At 38.9% G+C, this 21,932-nt stretch overlaps 1 protein-coding gene across 1 annotated transcript in view; it reads left to right on the top strand.

Annotated features, from left to right (window-relative positions):
• FAF1 (Fas associated factor 1) overlaps positions 1-21,932 on the top strand; it is a 225,901-nt gene that overhangs the window by 56,452 nt on the left and 147,517 nt on the right. Inside the window, exon 7 of the mRNA XM_089515109.1 lies at positions 9,260-9,365. Within this exon, the coding sequence (XP_089371235.1) occupies positions 9,260-9,365 (106 nt within the window). The remainder of the gene's footprint in view (positions 1-9,259; positions 9,366-21,932) is intronic.

Below are 21,932 nucleotides of genomic sequence, written 5' to 3'. Positions count from 1 at the left end.
GCCTCTTCCTACACAATCCGCCCCACACTCTCAGAACATCTGGGAAGAATTTATTAGAATACTCAGAGACCAGATTAACAACAACTTCCCACAGAGTGTATACAGCCATAGCCCCTAAGTTATGGAACAACTTGCCAGAAGAGATCCGTCTTATTACCACCTTAGATGCCTTTAAGAAGGCACTAAAGACGGATCTCTTCCGGTGGGCTTACCCACCCGATCTTCTATGAAGAACCTAAGGAAAATCCTACTTTTGGCTGTAATACTGCATGTTAGCTGATGTTTTTATCGTTCTGAATTGTATTTTTAAGTGATGATATTTTATTGTAACCTAGATGTTATTGTGGTTTTATGCTTGTAATCCTGCTTTGATCCATTGGGAGAGGAGGGAAATAGAAATAAAATTTATTATTATTATTATTATTATTATTTATATTATTATTATTTACCTCAATTCCCTTTTGTTCACTGTGTTAGCAGCATTTAGGAACTTTTGATAGCGATCTCTCTAATTTTGGCTTTGACTTCAGCTTGTTGACTTCAGCTCTTTGATCCCCTGGTTGTTTTGGTCCTTGGAACGGGGTGGAGGATTTTTACAACTCCCCTCTTCTCATAGCCCTCCACTTTTTCTTCCCACTATGTGTGGAAACCCTGGTGGAGTTTTTTGTGCGGAGTGGTGTCTGCAAGATGGAATATAGCCTCCCTGTTTGTCCTACTTATGGAAGATTCCTCTAGATCAAATTGCCTTATCACCAGCGGCAAGATACAGTTTCTTATGAAAATCCCTTCTAATAATACTGTTTGAATGCTGTGATCCAGAACATAGTGGAAAATATTACACTTGTTATCAAACATCTAACATTTAGGGGGCATGAGCCATTAAAAAGTTTCATACAAGCAACGTTGAATGCTATTCATAGTTCTCACTCATTTCAACATGTAGAGGACTTTGTGGTTGCTTTGGGGCACAAAGGGACAGGAAAGAATTGTAAATTAAGTGACAGGTAAACTACAGACCAGTTATATTTGCAATTCAGCACTTCTGTTTTAGACTCAGTGAATGAGGCTCACCTTGTTCAAGTAAATGTATGCACACAGTATTTATTGCTGTGGAAAAGCACAACTTCATTAGTTGCAACAAAAGAGGTTTGGCCTCAGCATGGGTCCAGATCCATGCACTGGAAGCCTTGCCTGCACTATTGGAAACCAACATGCCCAGTTTGCTTGTTGAGTAGAACTGGAAGGACAGCTATAGGATTCCACATGGGCAGAAACAACTGCATGGGTTTCCTTGCTACCTGGAAGTGTGGTGGAGTCCTTTGTCCTTGTGCTGGGTGTGACTCTGTTTGTCCACGACCCCAGTGTCCCTTAAGGGGACCCCCAGCCATGTCTGACAGATGTATACACCGTGTCTCCCACCAACTGAATCTGGACCCTATGCTGATACTATCAAAGGTGGGATAAAGTGAATGATTAAAAATCAGCCACAGCAGACACTGTTCACAAAATTGCACAGAAAGAATTGCAGTTGAGGGAGTTTCCTTTTTTTAAAAAAAAAAGTCCACACAGGTTTTCAAGGGCTCAGTAACATTCCTGGAAGCTTACATATAATCAGGCTCTGCTTATAGTCAGGGTCTCAACTGTACCATGATGGGTGAAGGAGAAGGTAATAACTAGAGGGATTGTGTGAAACCCCTAGCGGTATAAGTAGCTTGGAAGAAGCTAGGTTATGTATCTGTGTGCATGTAGAGAAGGAGAATATAGCTGTGTGGAAGTAGCAGAGGGGAACATATAATAAGCAGATGCACTGACTGCTGGTCCCCTTGTTTGAGGAACACTTAGCGTGTGTCATGCTTACTCTTTTAAATGGCTTGGGACCTGGGTATCTAAAGGATGACATTCTCTCATGTAAGCCTGGCTAAATCTTCAGAGGTCTTTCCCCGTGTATCCTTCTCCCTAGGACCCTCCTCCCTCTCAACCTTCCATAGTGTGGAAGTGACAAGAGAGGAGGTCTTTCTTGGTTGTGATGGCCAGTCTTTAGAATGCCTTGCCAGGGGTCCTTTCACACTAGAAAGTTATAGCTCTATGATTCCACTTTAACCATCATGGCATCCTGGGATTTGCAGTTTAGTGAGAAGTAGATAGAATTCTCAACCAGAAAGCTCTAGTTTCTCACCAGACTGTAAACTCCAGAATTCCATAGGATGCATCTGTGGCAGTTAATGTGGAATCATAGTGTTATGGTTTGCAGGTACCATTGAGGAGACAAAACAAGCGACGTCCACGATCCAGATGACTTTTAATGCATGCATTGGCACAGGGGAATAGATTTCTGCCAACTGTGCAACTAACAAAGCGGGGAGCAGCCCTATATAGCATTTCAGCAGGCAGGAGATAACACTGAGTTTGGCACTCCGACAACCAGACTTTCCCTATCAGTCTGTTATTAAGGCTCTTTTGTTCTCCCGAGGAGTCTGGGACTTTGAGTATTCCTGACTCCTTTCTGCATTCCATCTTCCCCAAAGAGCTGCTTTCTAAACTACATATATTTTTGGATAAACATATTAACTCTTACACACTACCAAGCATTAATGCCAAAGCTTGCTTATTATTTTTGTTGTTATTGTATGATCAGTGCCTTACTGTTTAGACAGTGCATTTCCTTGACCCTCACAATAGCACTATAAACTGTTCAGTAGGAAAGGGCCCCTGCTGCTGCAAGATCTTTATATTTTCCCAAGTCTTCCGATCTTTCTGCCTAGCTTTTGTAGGTGATGATTTGTAATATCCTGACTGAGTTTCATCAGTCTCAATTCTTATATCTGCTACATCATCTTTCCTCTTTGTGTGTGAGTTTGATATTGTCTATCTTTGCTCTAAGCTAAGCAAAGAATTTAAATAAACACCCATGTAGATGTACTTCAAGCTGAAGACCCAAATACTTGCAACTAGTTTTGTGAGCCCAAAAGTGCTTTCATCATTGCTGCCGTTATTATTAAGTTTATTTCTCTCCCTCCCCCTTTTCTCCGACATGGGACTCAAGTCAACATAAAACATTAAAACTAATGCTGCCTCGATAAAAACATAAAAAATTACCTTCAAAATGTCATGAACCAATTTAAAATATCCATTAGAAAACAGAACTTTTTGTTCTCACACAGTACTTTCTTTACTTACAAAGTGCTTTTGATACTGCAAAAAGATGTAAAGATATTTTCTGAGATTATAGATACAATGAAAGAAATAAAGAGAAAAAAGGCTACTAGGTTAGTACAAGGTCCTTACTGAACCAACCAATTCTTTATATACATTACAGTTAATGACTGTAAATTACAATGTCACTGCATAATTCATAGCCAATGAGGATTGTTGGCTGCACTACATTTAACTAAGTGCTAAATTTGCAAAGTTGAATTGCTGTTTGAAGCAGTTTCAAGCAGTCTGTAAAACTAACTGAATGGAAAGATATAAAGCTGGAGAGTGACTGATAGGTGATAAGCAGAGATTGAAACATAGCAGTTTGATTTGTTTCCAGTTTTGTGACAATACTACTTATTAATGAACTTTAAAAAGAAGCAAAGGTATGTCAGTTATGACTATAAATCTTACATTTATAAAGATGTTCACTTCATAGGTATAAATGCTGAAAAGAGTTTATCATGTTTGGTTTGTTTGATATAGAAATGATGGTGATGGTATGTTATCCGGCTGTAAATTACAGCAGAGGTTTACTGCAAATAATACAGTTTTTAGTTAATGCCATTGTTTTTTGTGCTGTGCTAGAATAGTAGATACATACCTACTCAGAACTGCCCTATTAAATTCAGTTTATTTCTAAATAAATGTATGGGATTGCAACTTAACACTCATTGTCACTGAGTCTTTAGAAGTTGTTTTTAATTTCAGGCTTCTTAATGAGACAGTTTAGAAAATCTCAGAATTTAAAAATGCAAGATAAAGTAAACAAGCAGAAACTCTTCTCATTTTCCATATGAGCCAGATTTGCTAACTGATTGGTGTTTGAGAGTAATCTGCTATCTCCTGCTGCATTAGCTACTACAAACATTACATTTACATACCGATTTCATATTTTGTTTTAGTGTAAATAAACTGTAATTATAGTAAATTTGGATGTCTGTTGACATGAGCTTGTATAAATCTGTGTGTTTGCAATGGAAATGTTAATTATTATGTGTCATGATATTTTGTTAAAAATTTAGATGTTTGAAGGGAAAAATGAATAGATATCATGAATAATGGATTTTTTTTCTTCTGAAATGCATGAATAGTTTTTATAGACCTGAACTAGGCTAAGGCTACAATCATATGCCAATTTAACTGGGATTAAACATATTGAGTTCAATAGAATTTCCCTCTAAATAGACATTGCTGGATTGTACTATAATGGAGTTGGTAAATAATTGCCAAAATATTAGGATGGATTTTCAGTTCTGTTACATGAGTGGAAGAACTTGTTCACTCTGCAGAGGAGGCCTAAATCTACTGGAGACTTTGCCAACTGGCAGCCTTCTGTGATACCCCATATCCTTCAGTGTATGTTCCCTCAGTGTCTTTTTGCCATTTTGGTTCAACATTTGTGGAGGAGTTAAGGTTGGCAGAGGATGCTGTTTCTCCCTCCTTTCTCACTTTTACTAGCTTTATCTAGATGTTTTGGAGGATATGGATGCATGAAAAACTTGCATCTAGCACACCTCTTTTTTTAAGTGTTTGGGAAAGAGAAAAAGAGTTGTGAAGGCCGGATTATGGGCTTTGTTTTGTATTGGGCAAGACTTTACAGACATACTGTATATGCAATGTCATGAGGATAAGAAGGATGAAGCAAAAGAAAAGAGAATGTATGTTATTCCTAATATTAAAGTTTATTGTCTATCTGTCTGTAGAATTGGTAAAACAAAAAAGTTTAGGGAAAAGTGGTAGTAGAAGAAAGTATAAAAAGGCTTTATTAACCAATGCAATGGCAAAATAATAACGTAAGAGATCAGTTTTGTTTGTCACCCGGGACTTCTAGTTTCCAGTAATTTATGCCTATTGGCAAAACTGATTTCTTACTGGTTTTATCTGTATTTGTACATTTATATGTCACCTGGGACTTCTAGTTTTCTGCATTTTATGCCTCTTGGCAAAACTGATCTCTTACATTATTATTTTACCATTACATTGGTTAATAAATCCTTTTTATACTTTGCTCTACTACCACTTTTCCCTAAACTTTTTTGTTTTACCAGTTTGACCTTTTGGTTTAGGAAAACACCTTTGTGTGTTTATCTGTCAGTAGATAAAGTTGGACTCTCCAAAGCTGTAGGTAGCCTGAAACAGAATATAATTATAAAAACCAAGCTATAATATAAAAAATATAATTATAACACCCCCCACTAAGTAGCAACGGAGCATTAGTGTCCACTCACAGTCCCTCTGGAAGAGTTAGGTTTCACTTTCTCTTTGAGAAACCACAAGACCAGAGTAGAGTGAACCCTAATTGTGGAGATAATTTCACAGCCTCAGAGTAAAAGGCTTTGTTGCCTGCCACAGAAGATCTGAATTCGCACATGAAAGATATGTGCAACAGCAAACATCTTGTAGAACAAGGATTTTGTAGCTTCTCCACATGTTTTTGAATGATGGTTCTCATATACCTGAAGCATTGGCCTTGTTTAGTGGAAAAGGTGGGGATTGCAGTACAACAGTATATTGAGGGCCACATGTATTCCTCATTTCTTCTGTAGACTAGTGGCTGCTAGTGGCTTCCATGTCCATGGTGAATCTGCTGGGTTTTACTCTAAAGTGTCCAAGTTGTTGAGCCTAATTTGGGATAATGTTTAGTATATTGGGTATCTCCTTTAATTTTCCAACTGGAACCTGGAGCAGATTTACTGCCCCTCTAATGTGGAAGTCCCAGCCACCAAGGCCCTAGAACACAGATAGCAGCTAGACTTAGATAAAAAGATGCAGGTTTTCTTTTAGTTGCCAGGTACTGAGAATTGTGTATTTAATCTCTTGCATGTGACTTTTATTATGCAGTAGAAGACAGTAGTGGGATTGGTTGTTCATTGCCTCTGGTCTTCCTAATCACAAGTCTTAAATACATAACACTTCAACAGGAAATTTTATTTAGAAATTAAAATATAAGTGCATCCTAATTTATAATTGTGAACTTACATATGAGAAATATGCTCTTTCAGTATGCACATTTTCCCCTTCCTTGTGCTTTCGAAAATGTGAACATTCAGAAAAATAAATGTCTTAACCCAAAATTGATTTTAAATACTTGGACCAAATAAGAGGGATGTTGATTTTTGCCACTCTGAAAATATTTTAATAGGCAATTTTTAAAATCATAGTCAAATCACTGATGCTCACTATGCCTTCATTAGGCAAGGTACTTCCTCTAATGCAGAGTTCTCACTTACACAAATTAGAGCATAATCTAATTTGTCATCTCCTCTAACCAGCATAATACATATTGATTTAATTAAATAAAGGAAGACCAATTACTGTCTTGCTTTATACCATCAGAGATCCTGTTTCAAGTTGAAAGGTTTTTTTCTCCCAAAGTTTCAGTGAATCTGCTTTGAGTTTTTATCCAAAAGGGGCTATTCAAGGTACTGAACTGAACCCTCCACCCGAAATAAGCTTAGCATCCTGTATTGCTCCTGCAAACATATATCATGTTTTCAACAGAAATATGCCACACTTATAGTGCAGTCCCATGTACAGAACAGTGAACATGGTGGATTTGTTTCCTAATAAACATTCATAGGAGACTGCTGCTGCTTCTCTTTATATCTGCTTTGTCCCAAGCAGTTGGAGTATATGACGTTAAGTTGTGTGAAATCAGTAGATAGTAGAATTTTATTTGTGGCAGATTCACAAGAATGAGAATCCTCTGCATATGTATCAGACATGAGTGCTCACACTGCTTTGAATGGTCAGTGCCGATTTAAATGCATTTTAAAAAAACCTTCCAATTTTGTCTGATTTTCTTTTTTTCTTGAAGAAGAATTTCCTAATGTGCACAGTATGAACAAATAAATACTTGTCATTATACATACATTATTTACTTTTTTGACTTGTCTTTCACTAAAATCAACAAAAAGCCCATTTAAAACTAAAATAACTGCATGAATACTTTAACACAACAATCACCATCCTATGCCTTTTAGTAGACAAGTAAAATCGGCCACCCACAGAGTAAGCAAGACCTTTTGTTGTTTGAGGAGCTCCAAGTTTTCAGAAAATTATTAGCTTTACATTTTGAAGAAATAAATGGTGATGTAGGGGGTGTGGGGCCAAGTGGCAATCAGCCAAACATGGACTGAGTATGTTCATTGTTCCCAAGGAGCCACACCGTTGACATTGTTTAAGTTTTTTAGTTTATCTTTGTTGTCAAATTTTATATCCAACTTTGGATTTTCAGAGCAGCTAACAATTTTGAAGTAGTCACATTTAAACGACAGATTTTTATATTAAAACAGCACATGATTAGGCCTGACAGCAGATGTTACACCAGGTAAAATGGTATACCTGATAAAATCAGGTATTGGCCAAATATGCCAAACAAATAACAAAAGTGGTACCAGGAGAGCATTTGGGAGGTGACAATTCCATAATAGTGTACCATCACCAAAAGACTCTGTCTTGGATCACATTCTTGCCTTCCCTGTGGAGGAAAGATTGACCAAAAATGTTATCCAAAACCCTAGATAATCTCATCTAGCAATTTCATATATATATGATAAAACAGAAGTAGGAGTGGTGGTGGTGGGGAGAGCTATTGGTATTCCATATCATGGCTGCCATAGGACAGAGCAATAATCTGCCATCCCAATACTACCATCTTGACCAGAGTGAGTGGAGAGGAAGTGGAGAAAGAGGAGTGGGAGCAGTGGTTTTACAAAGCCTCTAAATCAGTGGTCCTCACATCTTTTTGCACTACTGTCCCCTTTCCTTTTGAGCAACAAGTCTTGCACCCCCCCCATGCCTATTTCTTGATATTATGGTTACTGGCCAAGAGCATCTACCTCAATTACCCTCAAAGATTAATGGAAATTTCACAGATTGAGAAACATGGGTGCTTTACAGACTGCCCAAAAGGGTGGTCTCCTGCCGCCGGTGTTTGCTGCGCAAAGGAGCTGCAGTGGACAAACCACGTGGCTCCTCTGCGCAACAAAAAGAAGCTGCAAAAGTGGCTTCTTTTTGTGGTGCCATTATGATGCCGCAAAGCGCCATTGGCGCACTTGCGGCATCATAATGGCGCCGAGATGTGCAGACGCTAAATGTTCGCTATGTCAAAATGGTGGCGCCCATGTAGAATGGACGCCACCATTTTGTACGTGCTCGGCACGTACTAGGGTTAGGGGCATCCGGAAAGGACGCCCTTTCCTAACCCTAGTACATGCTGAGCACGTACTTTTGGGTGGTGTGGAACCCGCCATAGTTAAACAGATTATTATTAAGCAGGAGGTTGTACTGGCAACAAAGAGAGGCTAAAATATTTACATATGGGGCATCTTACAAGAATATTAATATGTCTGATAAAGAAAGTATAAAAATAGTTTTCTTCTAAGAGTTGATTCCTAACCTTTTCTAGCCTGCCTTGGTAAATATCAAAAGTCACAAGTAAACTTTTACAATGGAGATGAAAATTTGTCATTTCATTTGGTGCTAAGGTTTGCTGGTAAATGCCAAAAAATTTAACACTTTCTCCTGGCAGTTAATGAGACAGTTTAATTAAAAAAATAGTGGTGTATTTGTGAATATTTTATATCAGTTTATATATGTGTGTGTCTAGATATTAGAATGTTCATCACCTCAGATAAAGTTGGCAAAAAGGTTACTGACAAATAAAACAAATTATGGTGCACACACACACACACACACACACATAATTTCTATATTGGTGTGTGTTAGCAGCATATAGTTGAATGTTGCATCGCTGAACACATGTGTGTTCAGCGTAGTTGATAATCACAGTTGGCTCTGTGTTGTGAAAATTCTAAAGTTAAGATGTAGCCTTACATGCTTCAGCCACCTTAGGAGAGAAGGAGTTAACAGGTTAGCCCCCTTGGTCATTCCCTGCATGCTTCCCTGCCTTTAGGAGCCAAAAAGAAAGCGATGATAACATTGTGCCTGGACTTGTCTCTGCAGAGTTTAGGGTACTCCTGGGGTTTTGCAGCTAAATGTAAAGCAAGCTAGAACATGCTCACTCCTGATTTTCTTGTTTTTCTTTCAACCCTTTCAGTGCCCTGCAGGAATCATTAAATCAAAACTTCATGCTGATCGTCACCCATCGAGAAGTCCAGCGGGAGTACAACCTCAACTTCTCAGGAAGCAGTACCATTCAGGAGGTGAGTTCTGTCTCACAGCTGAAGAATAAATGTAGCTCATTATAACTAATGTCAGGTTTGTTAAAGAGGGCTTATGTATTCAGGCTGCAGACATCCTTTCGTGTTTCGTTATTAAGTTTTTAGCTTTTAATTAACTGGATGATGAAAGATTACTGTAGGTACATCAGATGGTGTGACCTACATATAAAATTTGCATTAATTTTAGACCAAAGCAGTAGTGTACTTGGTAGCATGTTGCATTATAGTAACAAAATGCATGGCTTGAGATGAGCTAATGTTGTCTAGTTCGGCTTTTCTTTCTTCTTTTCTTGATCTTATGTATTTCCCTTCATTTTCTCTTATTCCTTTTTCCTCTTCCTTTATTCTCTGTTGTCTTGACTATGGATGAAATAACAGTGAAAAGGTGTCCATCTAAAAATGATGAATTACTGTTATTCTGTAAAATGGCCAGCAAGGGGTGATGTTGCAAAAAGGAGTCTCTTACTCAGCTGTCATTAAAAGAGTGATGTGGTGCCTAAAAATAGTTATTGCCCTCTGACTGACAAGGTGACATCCTTATCTATTTCATAAACTTATTGTATACCAAAAGCCAGAGTATCAACATCTGTGCCTTTTCTGCTTAGCTAATTATAACCCATTTGTAATACATTAGCATATCCATTCTAACAACAAGTGTTTCATTTTAGTCTTCTCTTGTAATATGAAACTGAACACTCCTCCCCAATTTGAACACAAAGGCTAGCATCCAGAGAGGTCTGTATGTGTTTATGTGCAGTCACACACAAGCATACATTTATTTGAGGGCCCCTTCCAGCAGCATTCCTTGCACCTTGAGGGGGGCTGACTTAGAGGGTCTTGATCTTCCATGGAGCGCTGGAAAGTCACATTGCACACAGGTAACTCAGTGCTTTGGAAGTTGGTTACTTCCACACTTTCATGTTTGGGATTCATTTTAGCACCAGTGTCCATAATACTCTCAAGCAACTTTGTACTAATTTTTACATCAGCCTTTGGCTCCTTTTAAGTAAGATCAAATGTAAAGAATGCAGACAATTTCATCTTGTTTATGGATCTGTATATGCTGGTGCAAAATAATTTGTAGCACATGTAGTATTAGTTGCTGGTGGTTTTTAGCTGGATGTAGGATCTTGGAAGCTAAGCAGGGTCAGGACTGGTTAGTACTTGGCTGGGAGATTGCCAATAAATAGCTGGTGCTGCAGGATGTATATCAGAAGAAGGAATTGGCAAAACCAACTCTGGGTATTCCTTGCCTGACAACCCTATGAAAATCATGGGGTTGCCATAAGTTGACGGACGACTTGGAAGCACATATATACACACATAAGAGGTGGTAAACTACAAATGAGTGTTGCTTTTTATTGGTCTTAAAGGGTCCTAAGACCTATAGTAGAATAAAAATGTTTTACGTTACTTCTCAGCAGGTCATAACAAAGTGTTTCTTTTCAAAGAAAGCTAATTTTAAGATTCTAATGAAAAGCCACCCATCGAAATAACGTTTCGAATACAAACAGTATGCAGTTCTATCGAGATATGTAATACTTTTTGTCATTTCTATATACAAAATGAAATTGTTCAATTGTACTAAGCTCTGACAAATGGGTTTCCAAGCTGAAATCATCTACTATTTGCAAATATGGCTTTTTCCCTCCCCACCAGAAATGATTCATCATCAGACTAGTTTAAAACTTGAGTTCTGGATTTGTCTTGATGACTGCATTTTCTTTGACACCAGTGACTATTTATACATTAGTTGAAGAAAGATTTGAATAAGGTTGTGTTTATGTAGGCAGAGAAAAGGAAAGTGGAAGTCTTTAAGAAAGCAACCTGGAAGCTCATAGATTGCTCCAGAAAATAGCACCATGGTGGAGTGGAGTTGCCTTTATTTCTTAATAATATGCAATTTCCATACCATGGCAGTGCTGCCTTAATGGATAATTTCAAATGCAGAACTTGTGTTGTGGATGAAGCAAGGTACTTTTTTTTTTTTAATGTTGTTATCCTTACTGTGTGCAAAAGGATTCTAAACAATGGGCTTATATTTTGTATTTTAGCTCAAAAAATTGGAATTACCTTCTGAGCACATGCTGTTAACCTAAATTACCTTCTTTGAAAGGGGAGGCTAATTCATTTTTTATCTGAAGTTGCCATCAAACTTGCCTTCTGTTTTCATTCAAATATTTTTTAACAAATTAGTAATTTATGTATGCTTTTAATTCTACAACAGTAGTAAATGAACTTCAGGTATAAGTTGCAGCTGTCAGCCACCAGAGGGCAGGAAGGACTATTCAATTATTCTCTAAAAATGCCATCCAGCGTTTTCAAATTAGCTTCCACTATATTAACAAAAAGCAGTATAATGGCTGAGTTATTGTTTGATTTACAGATAATTGGCATATTGCGTGAAGGAGACTTAATTTCACCCTTTAAAATTAAACAGGGAGATTTAAAAAGACATAAAATATTCATTAATGTTCAGTGATTATAAAGCAGTGGCATATATTTATTTTGCCTTTATTACTGTTTCGATGGGAAAATACTGCAAATATTTCAGAAATCGAGTTGGCCATACTGACAAGTTGAAATGTTTAAGCAGTGTTAATGCAATCTACTCACACCTGATATCCTATGCAGAAAGATTCAAAATGTCTACATCAATTATTAAAGGAAATACTTAACATTCTAGATATGTTCCAGGGCTCACCACAACTGTTGGAGGCAACTGTCTCTCCAGACCCAGTTGCTTGGATTATTTAAGTATATTTTTCTGCTTGCAAGTAATATCAATAAATATTCCCTCCCCCTGGCTTTTCCAGATAACCTGGTATCATGAATATTTTTGCAATAAACTAGTGAAATAATCTACTCTATTAATTCATGTGAATCAGTGTTATTTCCTTATCAAATTGTTTAGTTTCCTTTTGGAATGTCTATTGGGAAGATAATAAAATAGATAGATGGATTTAAAAAAAGAAATCCTGATGATTAAGATCGGAAAAAGGGTGGGTGATAAATAAAGAAACATCTCTGAGGAAGTTTCCTGTCCTTCCAGTTTGGCACTGTAGTGCTATAACAAATGCAGGAAACATACCTTCTTTAAAACAGGTGTGGTATGAGAGAATCCTATGGTGATATTATGTACTGCCAGACTTTATACCCTGTGCTAGTCTTGCATTCGAATATAAAACCAGCCCTGGATGGAAATTTAATTGTATGTTGACAGAACATATATTGACTGTGGATTCCTTCCATGCAAATGTAGTTTTGTAATACAGATGGACTGCATATAATGTTTTTATGTTATTTTATATACTCTATCTTCCCCATCTTAATGTCAGAATATTGAGATTTTTGGTATTTTGTATCTTATGTTTTTAATAATGCTACTTCAATTGTTACAATAAGATTTAATTCTTAACTTCTAATTTAAAAAGTGAAAACAACCACTTAATGCAGAACCTCCAGACTGTTAATAGACTCTTCTTAAACTGATTATGAATTGCATCAGGAAACAAGGAGTTAGTGCTTTGGAAACAATTATTTCAGGCTGGTCTGTATTACCGAGTATTCTCAGTCACAGGTGTCAAATGACTTTTGGTTCTTGTGAAACTGTGTCAATCAATGACACCTAACTGTGTATCAAGAGCAATTTTTTCTTTTTAAATCGTAGTTTATATTACATGTTTTGTAATAATGAAATTCTGTTTTTAATATTATATTAATAAAAATGTTTATGAACGGGAACATAGAAATGTTTTTTAAATGGATGCATTTGTTCATTAGTGTACAGTAATCCTTTTATAGACTGATCCTTACTTTCTGGCATGATAGCTTTAAATAATTAAATTTTAATATCCATAATGTTGCACTGCTACAGCATCAAAAGCAACTTGTTTTAGTTCTTCTGACTTAAGTAGAGGCTTGCACTATAAGAGCTACAGTGGAATCCTGTGTGAGAAAGTAGTAGGACAGAACTGGGTAGCCTATGTAATCTTGTTACTGTGTTAAATTGCTCATGCTGGAAAATTTTTATTGCCCTTAGAGTAAAGACTAATGTCCAGGGTGAAGGGTCCTATACCTCTCTTCCTTTTGTAAAAAGCTCAAAGTATCACTTTTGTCAGTGCTGGAGGTCTGTCTACCTGCTTTGTTCTTAGATTTTGATATGATAAACAATCATTGTGGTTTCCATGCAAAATTGGGATTTTCTTGCTTTTATCTGTTTATCTCAGGATTATTTCCAATTCTGATTATGTTCACATTCAGGATTGTCTCGGACTGGTGTGAGGTAGCATAGAATATACATGTTTAGCTGGGCATCAAAACCAAAGGTATTTAAAAAAATTTTTTTTTTGCCTTAGTAGATAATTTGCAAATGTAGAGAAAATGCTCACAACACCTTTCTGATGCAAGGTAAAGGTGTTACTTGGGCCAGCTTCAGTTGCCTGAAAAACACAATTTTGTAATATAAAAAAAATGTGACTAGTAGCACGAAGTTAATTATTTGAATATTGGGAAACAGTTGTCCTGTTCCTCCCATTTTTAAGATCCTATGACAGGGGTGGGAAATGTGTAGCCCTCCAAGGCATAGCTAATGGGTGAGGAATTCTGGGTGTTGTAGTGAACATTTGGAGGGCTATTCCAATTTGTGGCCTTTGGGATGCTAAACTGGAGCCAGGACCTTTACATGGCTAGGAACAACTTTCTTGATATCCCTGAGGCTGATGAACAAGACTGAAGAACAGGCCTGTTGTTCTCCATATGTTGTTGAACCCCAGCTTCATGAGGCTTAGCTAGCCTGTCTATTAATGAAGTATGATGGGAACAGTACAGTAGTTTGAGAGCTGGACAGTCCCTAGCTGTAAAATGACTTTCTTTAAGATAAAAGGTTCTAGCTCTTTTAGGACTTGCTACAAGATATTTCTTTTCAGACAGCCTTGTCAAAGGCTATGAGCTGAGATACATGCATTGAAAGTCAGCAGAAACTCCTACTTTCTCTGGTGCATAATAAAATATAAAATTTATATAACATTTTTAAACTATATAAAATTTAAAATGTGTGTAACATTTCAGTGTTTAGTGAGCTGTCTTGATATGTTAACAGAACAAATCTATACATATGTACTCTGCCTAGTATGGGATTGAATTCACCAGTGCAAGTTTCTAGGTGAAGATTACAGTACAGTACAAGTGACATTTCATCCCTTGCACAGTGTTTTAACTTTGTGGGAAAGCAGCTTATAAACATTTTCATTAAATGAAATTAAGGACCTGAACAGACAGGCCAAAATAAAGCTGCGTCGGGTCACTTTGGAGCTATGCTGGTTAAATGACAAATGCATCTTAAGAGGCCAGAAGCTGTGCTAAAGCTGTGCTCCAGTCCTTAGGACTGGAGCATGGCTGTGGCATGGTTTCTGGCCTCTTAGGACACATGCATCATTTAAACAAAATACCTCCAAAGTGACCTGAAGCAGCTTTATTTTAGCCTGTCTGTTCAGGCCCCATTAGATGAAATCAAGCATTGAGGAAGAGTTGAACCCTAGTATGTGCAAGGTAATTTAACTGGGATTGGGAATTGCAGGACTGAGAAGGAGAAGGGATGCATTGCTCCAGTGAAGCTCATTTGAGCCCTTATATCACCAAGCAAGGATTTATGACTGCTGTTATACACATGCCTTTGTGTATCATAGAATGGCCATGGGTATCCTTGGTGAGATCATGAGGAGAGGTAACAGGTGGGCGATAGATGGAGCCTCCTTACCTGAAATAATTTCAACTTCCAATTACCATGCCCGTGAGACAGAGAGAGGTTTAGGGATGGTGAGGCCTTGAATGGAGATGATCTTGGCTCATGATCATTATAAGAAGACTTGCTGCCAAGGATCCTAAGGCTGAGTCTTACAAAGGAAGTGTGACACATAGAACACAAAACAACAATAGAAGACCAACAATTTTTAAAAATGTTTCGGAGGCTATAGACTGTGTAGGTTTTCTTGCACATTTGCTGGGCATGCAGGTGTCACATGGCACCTTAATCATGCCATATGGCTTCTTCCTTAACAGATCCTTAAAAATGCTTCTATACTGATAGAAATTTCTATTGTCATTGTTTGATCATAAAGGCTGAGTCTTTTCTGCAGCAGTTGATTCTCATAGAGCCTAGCAAAATCCTCGTCATACAAGTTAGTCTCTTCATGTAGGATGTTCACTGAAAATGGAGAAATAAGACATAGGGAACAAAAACCAGAGACTTAAGATTCATACTATCAAATTGGACCAGTTAGTCTTCTAGATAGGACCTGTAATTCTGTAATTTACATTAATTTGTTCACATCCCAAAATGCCAACAGATTTCTAGAAGGGAATAAAATAGTGACTTCACACACCATTGTGTGGAACTGAGTGGAAAGGAATATGAAACACTCTTATTGTCTAGCTGAGCAAGTGAATATTTCTGTTGGATATGTGCTAGATAATTTTTAGTACCCTGGTAATGCATTTCTTTTTTGTTTGCAGTTTTTATTGATAATAGCATAGATACATTACAGAATAAGCAACAAACAGTTATAAAAACACTAAAGAGTATGATCTGTATTCTTTGTTTTCACATCTCCATATGGAATTGACAATGATCTCATCATAGATCATTCCAAATGTAGTATGCAAGATAAGGATGTGCGCTTGTTGGGGCATTCCCAACCAGAAACGTAAGGACCATATTGCAAAGTAGTTCTGCTTAATACCGCCCACACAGAATACCTTTTTCAGTCAGAACTATTTGGCAAGTTCTTACTGCCATCATGTAACCATTTGAGTTTTCCAGTTTTCATTTGAGGTCTACCAATTTCCATCTTGGTAACTGTTAATAAAATAGTACTGTCACTTTGTGTAACATTTGATTTATGTAATTATTGATGTCAAAGCTAGTGGAGTATTTGAGGAAATGGATGTTGCATGTTATCCAAAAAGATTATTAACTAACTATAAATATGGGAATTTTAAAACACTTGTCAAGCACCTGCTTAGTATATTCTAGCTTCAGGACATGACCACTGCATGTGTACTACTAGTATTTGAATTTTTGACAACTTTTCTATATAGGGATGCAAGTTTTTACTTATGTACTGCAAGAGTACCAGCGTAAATTCATCAGCTTTAGTGAGGCCTCACTCTTGTATTGATTCTAAGGATTTGTAGGATATTTCTGACACATTAGAAGTTCATCTCAGAAACAGAAGTTTTTATGTCTGCTACCAAATAATTTTCAAACCCACTTCCCAAATGGAATTCAATTTCTGAGCTATGCTGTAATCCCCTAACCAGTGGTCCTGCAGTAAGCTACAGTTTAGGTTCTCTCCATGCTTGTCCTGTAAGGATATTACATTTGATCTCTTCTGCACTCCTCTTTCTTTTTATGGATATCTCAAACCTGTTTCCTCACTAAATGAAATAACTTTTAATATAGGTTGGGCTGGGAGAGAGTTTCATGGAGCAGCATCAGCTCTATGCTTTTGACAGTTAATGATAAAAACAGCTTTAACTATCTCAAGTATACCAATAAATACAACCAAAAACACCATATCAACAGTGACATGGCAGGAAACTCAGTTTAGGGTCTTGTTAGCCCTATTGGACAATATGAAATAAATATGGTGCTGTTCTGTCTATCAGGATTCATTCAGATATCCTCTACATTGTGTCTGCATTTGAAATTAATAGGAGCAGGTTAAAGGTAGCAATGACTTTTGATAACTTTTGCTGGGTGAAGCTAGTAGCTGACAGGAACCTCTAGATATTTTTATGCTAAACAAGTAAAAGTTAAGCACTAACACAACTGTTGCTTTTAATTTAAAAACTTAGAAAGTATATATATTCCTGTTTGGGATTGGAGAATCTCATTGTTCTTGGGATAACAGTTTTTGAAAAGTAGAGGAACACTCTGAGAAGTTTCATTTTTCTTCGCTTACTCTTATGGGATCTGTTTGTAGCTTCCTTTTCTTCCTTGCCCATTGAAGATACTTTCTTTCAGTTTCATAGTGTGCTGCTATATTGTGCTGCAGAAATATAGCATTCCAGATACTTTTGGATTCTAGTTCCAGTCAGTCCCAGCCAATGTTGTCAGTAATGGAGACTTATGGACAGTGACTATAGCTCTGCAGATTCTCCTGGACTCTAGTTCTGCAACCAACGTGGTCAGTAATGGAAACCAATCCTTGTAGTATAGAACAATTTGCACCCTCATTTGGTACACTACAGTCTGATTCTGGAACTACATTTGGCCCTCCGCCTTCGTGGAGATCTGTTCCAGATCCCCCGTGAAAACTGTGTGCTCCTGCACAATCTGTTCCAGACCCTCCGTGAAAACAAAGGCTTGTGCATATTCAAGCCCCATAGGCTTGAATGGCGTGCGCCCCTGTGTACATGCACTGTTGAAAATAGCGGAGGTCGCCCCTCCGCAGATATTCAAAGTTGCGGATCTCGGATCCATGAGTTAGGAGGGGCGACTGTAGTTCATTTAGGAGATTGGAGATCCTGATCCTGTTGACACTGTCAGGAACTTTCAGTCACATTTGACAGGGAACTGTAGAGAATCTCTGTGCAGTGCCACCTACTCTGAACCAAATGTTGGGGCGTGTGTCCTTCTGACCACCATCTTGAGGGGGAGAGAGGCCTGGCCTGAAGACAAAGAGCCCTCCTTTTGACCACCATCTTGAGGGGGAGAGAGGCCTGGCCTGAAGACAAAGAGCCCTCCTTCTGACCACCATCTTGATGGGGAGAGAGGCCTGGCCTGAAGACTAAGAGCCCTCCTTCCGACCACCATCTTGAGGGGGAGAGAGGCCTGGCCTGAAGACAAAGAGCCCTCCTTCTGACCACCATCTTGAGGGGGAGAGCGGCCTGTTATGTTTTATTTTGACTTTGGATATTGTATTGTACTTCCTGTTGTACACCGCTTTGATCTAATTTGGAAAAGCGGTATATAAATAAACATTATTATTATTATTATATTTGTATTTTTTTCATATATCTCAAGAATAGGAAGTTACAAGAGGACTTGTTCATGGCCCCTGTTACTCACACATATGTGGATATCCTCAGAAGCTTCTAGAGCTGTGTTTCGGTGATAATCCCACTGCCCTCACCCACATGGATATAAACTAAGTGCTCCTGCACAGTCCCAGTCCCTTTTTATCTGGCATTGCGGTAGGTTTGTTAGGAACCACAGCCTTATACTATCTCTCAATATAAGAATAGATCTTGGTCCTGATAAGACTTTTGAACTAAACAATGAGATTCCCTTTCCTCATCCTATTCTTACAGAGGCTCTAGACGCAACCACTATTGGGGAGATCCTTTGTATTCTCTACTTTATCATTGGAACATATACCTACCATATTCACAAGATCCCCACCAGAGTGGTATAGTGGTTTGAGAAACAGACTAAGAGCCTGGAGAACAGACTTTGATTAGCCCACTCAGCTATGGAAACAAACTGGGTGACCTTGGGTGAGTCACATGATTTCAGCTTCAGAAAACCCTGTGACAGGTTTGCCTTGGGGCATCATAAGTGGGAAACAACTTGAAGGCACACCACCACCACCACAGTATAAATGGGACCTGTATTAAGACTACCATGTGTCTTATGATGGCTTCTGAAAGGAACATCCTCACTCTGCCTCATTGGGTAGCTTGTTTCCAAGCCTTGAAGTCTAGGCATTCTCAATGATTGTCTTAAAGCGGTAATGGATTGGATAAGGGAAAACAAATTGAAGCTGAATCCAGACAAAATGGAGGTGCTTACGGTATCGGCTCCGAACCTAGGCATCGGGATACAACCTCCAGTCCTAGAAGGGGTCACACTCTTCTCAAAGGACTGTGTTTGCAGTCTGGGGGTGCTCCTAGATTCGTCGCTTCACATGACAAATCAGGTGAATGCGACAGTCAGGAGTGCCTGTTATCAGCTTCGGCTGATACGCCAGCTGCGTCCTTTCCTGGAAGTCAGGGACCTTGAGACTGTAGTACATGCGCTGGTAACCTCATGCCTTGATTTCTGCAATGCACTCTACATGGGGCTACCCTTGTGCTTGGTCTGGAAACTTCAGTTAGTTCAGAACATGGCAGCCAGATTGGTCTCTGGTACATCCAGAAGAGACCATATAACACCGATCTTAAGATCACTCCACTGGCTGCCCATCAGTTTCCGGGCCCAGTACAAGGTGCTGATGATCACCTTTAAAGCCCTCAATGGCTTGGGTCCAACCTATCTTCAGGACTGCCTCCTTCCATATAATCCTCCCCGCACACTTAGATCCTCGGGGAAAAAGATTTAATCATCACTCTGCTGTTCAAATGAAACATTTTTTATTGTCTATTGTACAGATTTTATAGTCTTGTTGGAATGGGGAAAGAAACAGTGCTGAGACTACAAAATATTGACTTTGGGACCATAATCTAGTTGGCCATATTGGAGGTTATATTCATTGCTTACTACTGGTACGCTAGTTACTATAGGACAGACTTGCACAACTTGGCAGTAGGAAGGGGCCGAAATTAAAATAGGTTAAAGTTCTTTGGGCCACAGATAGGTTTTAATTAAAAAGTAATTAATTAATTATACTGTTTTAATTAATAATAATAATTAATATTATTAATATTAATTCCGTCCTCCTCCTCCTCTGCCTGACTCTTTCCTTAAGAGAAAGCTGGGCAGCAAATGAGCTTTGCAGGGCAAACATTTTCCTGTCTGCCACCACCGTCACCTGGCTTTCTCCTCTGTAGAAAGCTGGGCAGTGGAGGTGCCCTGAAGGACAAGCATTTGCCCACCCTCCTTCTCCACCGCCACCCGGTCTTCTCCTCGGGAGAAAGCCAAGCAGCGGAGGAGCATTGCGACTGTTCACCCATCCTCATCCTCCACCCTGCCTTCTCCTCAAGAGAAAGCCAAGCAGTGGAGAAGCCTTGTAAGGGAAGTATTTGGCTGTCCTCCTCCTTCTCCGCTGCCCAGCCTTCTATTCAGCAGAAAGCCGGATGGTGGAGGAGCCTTGCTTGGCAAGTATTTGCCCATCCTCCTCCTCTACTGCCATGGCCCTCTTCCCAGGACAAGGCTGAACAGCAGAGGAGTCTTGAAGTTGTTGCACATGCTCACGGGCCACCCAAAATCCTTTGGCGGGCCGCATGTGACCCCCAGGCCATATGTTGTGCAGGCTTGCTATAGGAGAATTTTTCATCAGCTAATGAAAAGAATGTTTTGGAATTGTTCCCATTCTTCTCATTTTTGAAATTTCAAGAAGCTGCATACAGCTTCCAGGTAAATTAGGACAATAGCAAAGATGATAGCAAAAATATCCCAGATCAGAATCTACACACACACACACCAACCAGAGCCAGTGCTGTATAAGGCATCTGTGTGCCTGCTGACCACTTGTTCATCTGTGTAGTTTCTCCCATCAAACAGATGATAAAGCTGTATTTATGTTATCCAAATGAGACTACATGTACGTAGCCCTGATGTTGGACCTAGTAGGGGAGTTGTATTAGTAGCAGCTGGTTTATGTCAGTTTCATTCCCAGCTAGGGATATATCCATAGAACCTTTCTCCTGTAAGCATATGGCCTTCTAGCTGAATCAGGACATAAAAGCAGATATACATGTTAGAGTAATAGTAATAGTTTTGAGCAAGTGCCTTCAAGTTGTTTCTGACTTATGGCGGCCTTAAGGCAAGCCCAAGGTTTTCTTGGCAGGTTTCTTCAGAGGGGGTTTGCCGTTGCACTTCTCTGAGGTTGAGAGTTTGTGACTTGCTCAGGGTCACCAGTGGGTTTCCATGGCCAAGCTGGGATTCAAACCCTGTTCTCCAGAGTCATAGTCCAACGTTCAAACCCCTAGACCAGACCTGCACAACATGGCAGTAGGAAGGGGCCAAAATTTAAATAGATTAACTTCCTCAGGCTGCAGATAGGTTTTAATTAAACATTAATTAATTATTAATTATTAATATTATTATTATTAATTCAATCCTCCTCTACCTGGCCCTTTCCTCAAGAGAAAGCCAAGCAACAGAAGAGCATTGTGAGTGTTCACCCATCCTCATCCTCCACCCTGCCTTCTCCTCAGAGAAAGCCAAGCAGCAGAGGAGCCTTGCAGGGCAAGTATTTTCCCATCCTCCTCCTCCTGCACCATCCGGCCTCCTCCTTAGGAGAACACTGGATGGTGGAGCAGCATTGCTTGGCAAACACTTGCCCACCCTCCTTCTCAAGAGAAGGCCAAGCAGTGGAGGAGCATTGAAGTTGTTCCACATCCTCATGGGTCACCCAAAATCTTTTGGCATGCCATATGTGGCCTCCAGGCCGTATGTTGTGCAGGCCTGCACTAGACCATGCTGGCTCCTAAGTAACTACTTAGAACTGTTTAAATCAAGTAAGATGTGTTTTGATTTGTATAGTGGGGACTCTTCCTTGCTTTTTTGATAATATGTGATTTATGTAACTAGGCTTTTGTCAACTTTTAACATTAGCTGTATGATTACTTTTGATGTTTCTTTGGGGTTTTTTTCATGTTTTA

This window comes from Sceloporus occidentalis, unplaced genomic scaffold (assembly GCF_023333645.1).
Source record: "Sceloporus occidentalis isolate IW3139 unplaced genomic scaffold, rSceOcc1.0.p SCAF_3, whole genome shotgun sequence".
Taxonomy (NCBI): domain Eukaryota; kingdom Metazoa; phylum Chordata; class Lepidosauria; order Squamata; family Phrynosomatidae; genus Sceloporus; species Sceloporus occidentalis.
Note: the sequence above shows the minus strand (reverse complement) of the source record. Positions and strands in the feature narration are given on the sequence as shown.